The sequence below is a fragment of the Onychomys torridus genome, chromosome 23, assembly GCF_903995425.1.
Source record: "Onychomys torridus chromosome 23, mOncTor1.1, whole genome shotgun sequence".
Lineage (NCBI taxonomy): Eukaryota > Metazoa > Chordata > Mammalia > Rodentia > Cricetidae > Onychomys > Onychomys torridus.
In genome coordinates this window covers 49,447,297-49,458,784 of record NC_050465.1, presented here as the reverse complement: position 1 = coordinate 49,458,784, position 11,488 = coordinate 49,447,297, and the positions used below count along the sequence as shown (strand labels likewise).

Genomic DNA, 11,488 nt, shown 5'->3' with positions numbered 1-11,488 from the left:
TGCAATTATCAGACACCAGTTAAAACTCTGAGGTCATTGTGGCATAGGCCTTTAATCTCAGCATTCTGATGACAGAGGCAGGAGGATCTCTTAAGTTCAAGGCCAGCCTGGTCTATAGAGCAAGTGCCAGGCCAGTGAGGCCTCCTGCACAGTGAGACCCTGTCTCAAAAATAAATAAAAATTTTAAATAGTTGGAAGTCTAAATTATTAGAGGTTAAAACTAAAAAACCAAACAGGCCACTATCACCCCCATCTTTTAAAAGACAAAAGCAGAATGCATGAGTCCAGGTAGGTGTTCTTTTTTATTATCTTTTCAGAGTACAGAACCCTGAGAAGATGCTAGTTAGCACCCTTCCGGTGATTTGGTTTTCATGCCTCATTTGTCAAGAGACCCTACCTACCTTCAGTGACATTTATATTTCCAGTTGATCCAATTTCCTATTGTCAAAATGACTCATATTCTGGTGTTAAGGTCAAGGAGGGAGAAGCCAACTCTCAGGGTACTCATGGTGTCAACTTATTAAAAGCATCAGATTCATGTCAACAGTCCCTTCCCCAGATCATTGTCTTAACATCTGTCCACTCATGCAGTCAGCATTTCTATATAGAAGATGTACATCCTTTAAAAAATATTAACTTGCAAACATGTGCTTATGCCTGAGGTCAGGACCATGTCAGAGCTCCTGGAGTTACAGAGAGCCATTAGGTGCTTGATATAGGTGTTGGGAATTGAACTCGGGTCCTCTACAAGAGCAATACAGGCTCTTAACCACTGAGCCATCTCTCTATGCTATAAATTCTGGGTTTTTTTTTTTTTTTTTTTTTTTTTTTCAAGACAAGGTTTCTCTCTGTAACCATGCTGGCTGTCCTGGAACTAGCTCTGTAGACCAGACTGACCTCGAACTCAGAGATCCACTGCCTGCCTCTGCCTCCTGGGTGCTGGGATTAAAGGCATGCACCACCACTGACTGGCTCATGTGATTTATGATAGGTTTCCTCTTCCTAAAGTGTCAGTTCAGTTACGCTATGTCAAGAACAAAGGGGTTCATTGTTGAACGATATGTCTTAAAAAACTGAAAAAGTAAATAAATAAATGCAGCATGAGCAGGATTTAATAACCATTGCTTACATCAGGGAACTCACTAAGGAGCAGAGGAGGGGCTGTTCAGTATTTCCAGATCTGCCAAGGATACATAGTTAAGAGTCCCTGGCTCAAAACAAAACCCTTAGGTTGACTGGGTTTACACATGAAATGCAAACCTGAAACATCATGAAGCATGTTGGAAGCAACTCCAATTCAAATTCCCATCCTTCTGTTTTATCACCCGAGGAACCTGTTCTAATTTGATACTATTCCAGCGACTTCTTTCTCTTTGGTGTATACCTATAATCTCATCTACTATGACCCTTCCCGATTTACCATGACGAACTATTCAAGTGTGCCATCTACTCCACTATGTCACTAAGTACTAAGTGGCTAGACAAGACTCCTGCTATAACACATTATCTTCAGACAGGACACAGTCTAAGCAAAGACAATCACTGAACTAGACCATGAATCAAAGCAGCTTGGTCAGTTGGAAACTATGTGAAAGTTTTTAGGACCAAGGTTCTAGAGGGGTACAATGCCCTGTGGACAGAGAAATGGTACAAACACACTAGCCATATTTTAATTAAAATAGAATTTATTAGCCTTTCTTTTAATATAAACATGAGAAAGAAAAACCACGTTAAGTTGTAGCATTCTTTTCAAAATAAAACTGCAATCAATACTTGAATCTCTAAGCTCTGAACTCCATAAACAATGTTTTTTTGAGGTGGTAGATTGTAGTATTTCATACATCCTTCCTTAACATTTATGTCTGTCCTTTAAAAGTGATGAACCGGGCAGCCCTTGAGAGCGTGTGAGGCATTGCAGCCGCAAGAGAAAGTATTCCTGGCCCCCACAGGTCTTGTTTCCGTAAGAGTCCCAAGGTTCCATGTGAGAAGAAATAGAATGCACGTAGTTAAAAACACAATCGTTGATTATTTCTAATTTAGACGCTGCTGACATCATTCCTAATCATTTCCTCCCCACCTTTTAAAGCCTGTGCTTAGGGCTCCTGGGTGCAGTTCAGAAGATGCCCGCACCCAGGCAGACGTGCAGGATACATTTTTTTTTTAATTGCTCATTTCACCTGCTGTTTGGGGATCTGATTCCTTTTCATGTATTATATGTGAGTTAACAAGTGTTCTTCCTAACCTCCCTTAACTTAATGTAAAGACACTTAGGTGATCAAAGCGGTTGGAGCCCAGCCTGGCAAAGAACTACTAAAGAAAAGGAGAGCTTCCATGGAGATACACAGCAGCCCCCACATCTCAGGGCAAGTTTATACTCTGACATCTGTAGAGTCATAAATGCTACAAGTTAATGAGACATTAATTAAAAGTTTTACCTTTCTTTTCTTTCAACTTAATCCCCCAAATTTGGAATATCAAGCCTTTAGGTTTCAATTTTTGGTTCACTGTTTGTTTGCAATCTTCAAAAGAAACAAAAAAATAATTAGAAGCTCAATTACTTCACATTGGTAAAATTAAAACTTTCAAGTGCTGTTTTTGTGAAGGCTTGTGGCTTTCCTATTTCTGCTGCAGGGTCCCCAGAGGGCCCAGACACAGAGCATTAAGTGTAAAGAAGCATCACTAATTTGGGGGACACCTTGTATTTTTGCTATTTGCTCATGATCACTAGACCACTGTGTTGTTTGGCATTATGAAAATATCTTTTAATACACTTGTTTAACAATGAGAAAACGAGAAGCACCATTAACAGTTCACAGGAAATGCAGCGTGGACCCAACAGAAGCCGTCAACAACTGATACTTTCTTTTTACGGCTCCAACACCAAAATGCCAGCAAGCAGTGCAAAGAATGTGAATGGCCGGTGTTAGCCAGCAGCTTTCTGGTAATTTAAACGGATTGCCAATAATGACTAGCAGCTTGATGACACAGGAGGAGAGCTTTTAATACCTAATGATGCTACAACGTGCTCCTAGGTGGTTTCATGAGTGTTAAGTATCCCATGCTTGGGGCTGAGGAGTGTAGCTCAGTGGTCAAGTACTCACCAAGCACATGCTAAGTCCTCAGTTTGATTCCCAGCACCACAAAAATGGGACAGAGTCTCATGTTTTAATGGTAATACTGAATCAATTCTAAAAGCATATGCAGCAGTTGGAGGGGAGTGGGGCAAGAAAAACACAAGTTATATGGTTAGTGTCTTTAAATTCTAAAAATCTGAGCCAGGCATGGTAATCCCAGCACTTGGGAGGTAGAGGCAGGAAGATTCGGAGTTCAAGGCCAGCCTCAGTCATACATTGAGTTTGAGGCCAGCCCAGGCTACATAAGACCCTGTCTCAAACGAAAGTCTAAAAATTGAAACAATTTAAAAACCTCACATATTTCACAGCCATTGGCCTACATGGTAAGCAATATCTGTGTGTGCTCAGAGCTTTTGCTTTGGAGTGGTTTTTGTAACTGTTTACATTACAAAGGACAGAGAGTGGTTGTTTTGACAAGGTCCCATTCTTTCCTATGGAGTCAGCGGTCACTGTTCAGAGTCTCTTGAATTTGAGGTCTTTCCATTCTGGGGAGTCCCACCTCTGCTGGTCTCTGACCAGGGGAGGTACTATTTCTCCAGTCTTTCTCAAAGAGGAGTCCTTGGTGTTCTCACTCCTCATGTCTCTCTCTTAAGAAAGGATGGCGTTAGAGCGCTGAATACCAATGAAATTATCAGCGCTTAAAGATCTTCTCATAGCAGCTCTACACAAGTCTTTGTATTTGTCTTCACACAACCTTGAAATGGCCTAGGAAAAAGCAATCAAACAACATAGAGGTTTCAAAAGGATGCAACCTTAAGGAAAACAAAACAAAAAAAGCAATACAAACTACCGCCAAGGAGACTTACTGGTATACTGAGCCATCCTTTGGATTCTAAACAAATGCAGCCACTTGGGCTACCTTCTGACCTTGGGATGCTACTTCCTGCTAGTTTCCTAATCTTTTCAGGGTCAGGACTCAAGGCCTGGAACACAGGCAACTTAAGTTACTTAAAAACCTGGTTCCTCGGGCTGGGGAGATGTCTTCAGGTAAAATGCTGGCTGTTTGGTTCCTTGGCATGTGCCAGGTGTGGTGGCACAGGCCTGTGATCCCAGTGCTACTAAGTGGTAAAAATCTCAGTGAACCATCTAGCAACCTGGTGAGTTCCAGGTTCAATGAGACGCCCTATTGTAAAATGTAAGTGGAGAGTGACCGAGGAAAACACCTATGTCAGCCTCTGGCCACCACACACATGCACATACCACACACATACAAACTGAGTTCTCAAAGATGGAGATGTTGTGACAGGCTTTTTTACATCAATATCATGTTACTTGTATAACTGTTTCCTAAACATGGGCACACACCCGTGAAAACAATTAGTGTTTACTCAGTTCCAACGGTCTAACAAAAGTTGGCCAGTGTTATATTTGATGGCAGGAGTCTAATGACTATCTCACCTGCACATTAATAGTAGAAAAACATTCTAAATTATCAAGGTACTTAAGGAAGTTCCATCCTAAAGTATGTGAATCACTGTTGACAGTTACTAAAAACTTTAAGAAATAAATATTACTTTCTTTTTAAAGACTTATTTATTTATTATGTATACATGTTGTGCCTGCATGTAAGCCTACAGGCCAAAAGAGGGCACCAGATCTCATTACAGATGGTTGTGAGCCACCATGTAGTTGCTGGGAATTGAACTCAGGACCTCTGGAAAAGCAGCCGGTGCCCTTAACCTCTGAGCCATCTCTCCAGCCCTCCTAAATATTACTTTGCCTTATTTAAGTTACCACTTTCAGTTTTTAAAAACATTTACTTATGTATGTGTATAGGGAGGGCTACCCATGGATGTCTGAAGGTGCTTGATCCCCTAGAGCTGGAGGGGTTATAGACAGTCGAGAGACTAGATGTGACTACTGGCATTTGAACTCGGATCCACGCTCAAGCCTCTGAGCCATCTCTCTGGTGCCTGTTACCACTTTTATGAAAACACTATGTAGTTCCTGTATCCAGAATGAGAAATATACTTGCATTTTGCATCCCAAACATAGGTCTCTCAGTTTAGCCACTAATGCTAATAAACTTATGGTATCTAACTGACAATTTGTCAACCGAATGAAATGCAGCAGAGTTGTGATATATAGGTAGGAATAATTAAGAATATAATTTCAAGAACTTATCTACATATGATTATGTGGGAATGCAGAGCTTCAATAGGGAAACTATTATAACTACATTTCATTTGATTAAAAAGACTGACTTGTGATCACAGGAGGCAGTATCTACCTCTCTATATAATGTAGATACTTATAGGAACACAAAAGGACCAGGAAATATGATGCCAAAGAGATAATAACCTCTCCACTGTGTTCATTTAAAGGCTTTCCATTGTCTTCACAGATGTTGGTCGGGGCTTGCAGCAAACCCCACTTAGTGCAGAATGCAGTCTTACCTCTAGGTTCTGCGCTCTTTCTTTGCTGAGAGGAGCAAACAGAAAATTCAGGTTGTTGTCATCTGCTAAGGAGCGAAGGTCAAAGTAGTATTTGGCATAAACACTGGCAGGAACATTAATATTAAACTGGAGTAGCTCCAAGAAATGCCTTTCCATCTCATTCCTGGGGAGAAGGAACACAGCAAAACCCACACAGGACAATTTTAGTCAACTGGACTATCTTCACAACTATCATTCAGAGTTTCTAGAATAGCTCTAAATTCTGTTTTGGAACACATGAAGGCTGCCCAGCTGGACTAATACCCTAATGCTCAAACAAGGTCCAGCATCCGTGGTCCTCTCTGCATCCCAGCACTGAGTCTGGGCAGAGGGGAAAGGTTATAGCCCTCTCATGCACTTGTGCTGCTGACCTGCAGGCTCATTCTTCAGAGTTCCATTAGTGCAGCTGTATGGTCGTACTCCACGCTCACTCACAAGGCCTGCTATAGTGAGCAGATGAAAGGAATGATGTATGCTGTTTATTAGCTCTGAAGAACTTGCAGACATTTTCCCCAGGCTGATAACAGGAAGGGGCTTATTGAAGTAGAGAAGGCCAACAAAAGGAGTGAGCATATCACCACGGCAACAAATGGATCCATCGAGAGCCACGCTATTATCTCTGAGGGGGAACTCTTGAGGCAACAAGGATTCATCTCAAATAAATAAATAAAAAATACATAAGCCACACTAGATGGGAAAGGAAATCCCTTCCCCCTGCCCCAGCACGAGGCTATGTCAAAGGGCACAATGTAAGTTTCTGCTCCCCTTAATATTACAAACTGTCACTGTGACAGTCAGATACTCATCTGAAACTCTGGAAAGCAGAGATCAAAGATAGATGTCTTGGCTACCCCAAACCCACATTAGTACACTACACCTGGTAGAGCACTGTACCAACAAATCGGTTCTGGTGCTGGGAATAAAGCCCCCAGGACACTCAGCATTTGCTGCCGCAGCCATGACAGAATGTGCACACAGGGGTGAGCTCAATACGATGGGAAGTGTGGACAGAGAGCCCCCACCTCTGTGCTATGTGACCATACTGACCTTGCTGAAGGTTTAAGAAACCCACAAAATTAGAGTAAACCTAACCAGTCATAATCCCTGCAGAAATTACAGAAAAATTACAAATACTTAAGCAAACATGACAGAGGCTTGTCTTAGAACATACTTACTTGGTTTTTTAGTTCTAAATTTTTAATATTTTCTTCACTGCCTCAAAAAGTGTTTGATATTCTATATGGAAAGTAGGTAAAATATGGTTTTCTCATTTGCTAAAATTAAAGCTAAACAGTCTACTTCCAAAATTAATTTCCTGTTCATATGGCAGTAAGCCTATAGAAATGTAAATCAGATAATGTTTTAATAATCAGGTAATCAAGACTTAATTTGCTACAGGAACAAATGTACTTCTCTGTCCCTTTTATATTTTCTCCACTAATACATTTTAACTGTGTTGAAACACAGTCCTTCATGGGATTAACACGTCTATTAATAGAGGTTTAATCACTGAAGAAAAGCATTATGCCAACAGAATATGCACCTTCTGGGTTTTTGTTTTTGTTGTTTCACATGGCTGAATGCACACTATTTACCGGCACAGCACATTTTCTGAGCAGCAGCTGCCTAGTTAACTTATTCTTTTGAACAGAAATATATCCTAACAAGACATATGCAGAGTGGAAAGTTTTAAGGAAAATCTGATTGATACTGATTTTTAACTTTTAATTTAGATGAAAAATAATAAAGGCACTCCAAGTCGCCAGCAGCAGGGGAAGGAGACATGCATAGTCTGCCGTGCTCTTCAGTTCTCCAAGACCATAAACAAAAAGCGACTGTTGGGAATGCGGCTCCTGGTGTTGCTCTGCTCACAACAAAAGAGTGGCTGGCGAGTACCAGATCGCCACCACTGCCCTAGCAGTGGGTTCGTGTCCAGGAAACTCAAATACTTTCTGCACCTTTTCTCATCTTACAACTACAAGCAGAGCCCCTGGCAGCTGAGTTTAAGTTTTACATATTTTCAGCTGCCGTTTATAATATGTATGATTATACATTTTGTTTTTTTTCCAGGAGCCAGTTTGTACGATTGACACAGGAATCAAAGTCACTCTGGCCTTGGTAACTTGCAGAAGTTTCAAATTCTGTTGTCACATCCTTTGGTAAGGCGGCTGCCAGTGCCACAATCAAAGTGGCCACTTTCACCAAACACCCGAGTTGCTGCCAACAGTGGTCCCTTAGTCACTTCGGTTACGAACAGTTTGGTGGTTCTGAGGGGCATTCCTAACTACAGGAATGGGTGACTTCTATTACCCTCATTATGTCTTCTCTTCCTATGATAATCAATATAACCAAGGGCTTCTTCGTCACTACGCTATCTTAAGTGCTACCCACAGACATGTCCACTGTCAAGTCTGCAGGAAACCTCCGGTGCTCCTCTGCAGATGTCACAGCCTGAGTACTGGACTGGAGGCCTTTGGTATGTTCCAGCACCATGTTGGTGGCCATCACTAAGGCTGAGCTCTCGACAGTTTGGGGGCCTGCAGAGGAGGACAGGACAAGTGCGGAGTGTGCCCACTGCCTGGTAATGTCCCTGAGCTGCTTCTAGGACTGCCTGCCTGAGAGGAATGCTGGAGCTTTGACACATCAGACTAATTTCTAAGGACAAATACTCCACATGGAGAGGAGGCAGGAACTTCTTTTTACTTTTGTACCTCATAGTTTCTATTCTAGATGCTCAGATTTAAAAAAAAAAAAGAAATTAAAAAAAAAAAAAAAGGTGTAGGACCAACAGAATTAAATACATGATCAAAGACTCAGGCTAAAGCTAGAACCTTACAGAAGTCCAGAGGCTCTAAGGCATGAACACTGGCAGGCGGACACATTTCAACAGCCAGGCGTGTGCCCTTAAAAGGGGAACAGAACTAGTGGACTTTAAAAAGCAGCAAGATATATACTGTGCTATGCTATCCTTGCAAAGGACACCAAAACCACAAGAAAAATTTATCAAACATTATTATAAATACTACACCAACACCTACCAATTAGTGACAGAAGATATGAACAGTTATACAGCTGGACAGAAAGAATGTAGTTTTATGTCGTCTATTTCCATTGGCTGTTCAAAACAGCCTTTAAAAACATTCTTTTAATTTTATGTAAAACTTATGGGAATACTAGAAAACTGGTTAGGAAGTTCACTAAAACCTCACAAACTCACATGTCCTCAACGGTAATGTCCTTGAGAATCTGGCAGTAGTCCACGTTCCACACAGCCTGGTCATCCCAAACCTTGGAGGCAAGAAGAATAGCTCCCAAAACAATTCTTTTCCAGTTGGTGGGACAAATGTCAATCTCAGCGTAAGTTAAAAGTCTCTCCAAGTAAACCTGCAAAAGTAGAGCGCTGGTCTGTGATTGGGTTCAGTCTAAGTGCTGAGTCTGAGTGACAGGCCTCCTCTGTGTTTGACCAGGCCGTGCTACAGAGACCTCAGCAGGAGGTCAGGTTCTCTGCTGCCTACCCTGCTCATGCATCAGAGCCAGGACTGTCCCCTAGTGACAGGCGTCCTGAGAAATGGACAATCTTCACGCTTGCAGAGCAGCAGACAGGCCCAGCGTAGACTCAGGCTGTTCAGGAAACACCAAGTCTCTCCCGTGTTAATTTTACATGATTTTACAGGTATGCCAGGAGCAAACTTATAAAATCAAGTCACCCTGAGCACATTTACGTCTTCCAGTTCACAGGAACCCTTGTGTGGAACGAGGACAAGAGAGCCTCCCAGTGGCTACTGGGCAGACAGCACCACAAGCACAGTGCCTTTCTAAGGAAGCACCTGCACTCAATGGTGCTCCCTTACAACTCAGCTTCCCCTCTCCACCATTACTTCCAAGAGGCCATTTTCTCTTATATAATCTGTAGTTCTCTTGGCTTTAAGGTGGTAGCAGAGCTGCCAGTCTATCCCTGGACTCTTAAACCGGTCAGGTAGTCTGTGAGTCATTCTCACGAATGATCTCAGACATCAAATGCCTTTGCTAGAAGCAACTGGGTGAGGTTAACTGAGTGAAGATTGTAGAGGAAGCTGGAAGTTGTTACTTCAAAATCTCTCTTTAGAGAGATCGGTTATTCCTTGGTATCCAAGGGAGATTGGTTTTAAGATCAAGGATGCTTAACTAACACACACACACACACACACACACACACGTATATACCTGGCAGTATTTGCATATAACACCTCCTTCCTTGCTTTGTGAGACAGGGTATCACTATGTAGCTCAGATGGGCCCTGAACTTGTGGTAGGTGCTGAGCTCTGATGTGGAAGGTACCTCTCAAATGATAGGGAAGTGATTTATATCAAGATGAAAAGGGAAACAAATTTACTTTGAACAGTCAGTCACTGTTTTAAGGCCCTTAGACTAACTAATGCTGTCCACCAAATATTACACATTTATTCTCAGTGAGACTACCTCCCGCCCTCATACTCAGCACTGCCAAGTATCCGAGGAGCGAGTCTCTCTCAGAGCTCCCCCGTTCTTCAGAGAGTCAGGGAGCAATGGAGCGAGCACTGCACACCTTGGCTGTCCTTTCCTGACGCGCAGTCTAACACTTGTCCTCCTACGTCAGTCTAGAGACAAGATGTTCTATTTGAGGGCTAACCCCACATCACTGTGCACAGCACTTTTCCCAAAATGGTTGTTTTAAAGACTCCCTCTGCCAGAGATTTGGTTCAACATGAATGTTTAGACGGCTCTGCCATGTCATCTCCAGCCACTTGTTAGTGCACACGCGTGTGTCGTGCCCTGGCTGCTACCACTGGTCTCCAACAGCTCTTGCCAGGCTTACACACAAGTGTGTTTTACTCCAGCTCTCCAGTGCCTACACATAGAAGCCCAAACTCGACGTTATCCTACTCCAGTCTGCAAGCCATGCCTGTTCTTGCTCTCTTCAGAGGTAATCTGACAACTTTCTCTCCTGGGCCAGTTTTCACTGCTTGCCTGTATGGTAGCTAACACTCTGCTGGCCTCTATTCTGACCTCCAATTACAGTCTACTTCTCCAATCAGGAAAGCCTCCTAAATTAAGGTCATTTCCCCCTTGCTCAAGACTTTCCAAAAGTAACTAGTCAACGTGGAAACCATGTCCTTGTGGGGCTGTCCCTGGCATCTCCTCTCCCTAACTCCCTTGGCCCTCAACTCCTACCACATGGCCACCCTGCTTTCCTCGAGCACAGCAATGTTCCTGCATCACAGTCTTGGCGTCGCTCCCACTGCCTGTAGTACCTATCTACGCTCCTTGGCTTCCTCTTTGCAGTTAGACCATTGTTCCGATGCCACGTCTCTAAGGAGGTCTTCTGAAACACCTGCGAAGATACCTGTGGCCTTCTTCATTAGAATACACATGCTGAAGCCAAGACTTCGGCCCCATCTGCTCTCCTCTCTGCCCTAGTGATACAACCATGGGATAGCGCAGCTGTCCAGAGCGCATGCTTGTGGCCTCTGACAGCATTTGCCACTGTGGGAACATTCTTCTCTTGACGTCTACTGCTCATTCCTGGATTTCCTCCTCGTGTGCTCGGCCGCCTCCTCTACAGTCATCTCCCAAATACTGATGGTAGAGCTGTGAGGGCTGTCCACTTTTATTGCAAACGTCCTCTGCATTTCAACACATACTTTTAATTCTTTACCCCTGACTCAAATCCAACTGCAGTCCTGTATATTCAAAGGACCAGGCAAAGCCACTTTGTTCTTCCAGGAATGGTAGTTCTCTTGTTTACAACCCAATCTTCATCCTGCATCACCTACCTCCACAGCAGAAGTGCCCACTGGGGACTCTACCCATGCATACAGCACATATCTCCTCTTCAGAGTCTAAGTGGATGCTAAAGGAGTAGGTATTCATCTAGGGACTCTTTCTCAAGGCCATACACT

General features: G+C 42.9%; 1 protein-coding gene across 2 annotated transcripts in view; it reads right to left on the bottom strand.

The window, feature by feature from the left end:
- Positions 1-3,376: 3,376 nt before the first annotated feature.
- Positions 3,377-11,488, bottom strand: part of Ccnyl1 (cyclin Y like 1) — a 33,847-nt gene continuing 25,735 nt past the window's right edge. For both annotated transcript variants that reach the window (XM_036173799.1, XM_036173800.1), the window contains 3 exons: positions 8,787-8,953; positions 5,531-5,693; positions 3,377-3,839 (listed from right to left, as the gene is read on the bottom strand). In XM_036173799.1, coding sequence (XP_036029692.1) covers positions 3,723-3,839; positions 5,531-5,693; positions 8,787-8,953 — 447 coding nt within the window. In that variant the 3' untranslated portion in view covers positions 3,377-3,722. The remainder of the gene's footprint in view (positions 3,840-5,530; positions 5,694-8,786; positions 8,954-11,488) is intronic.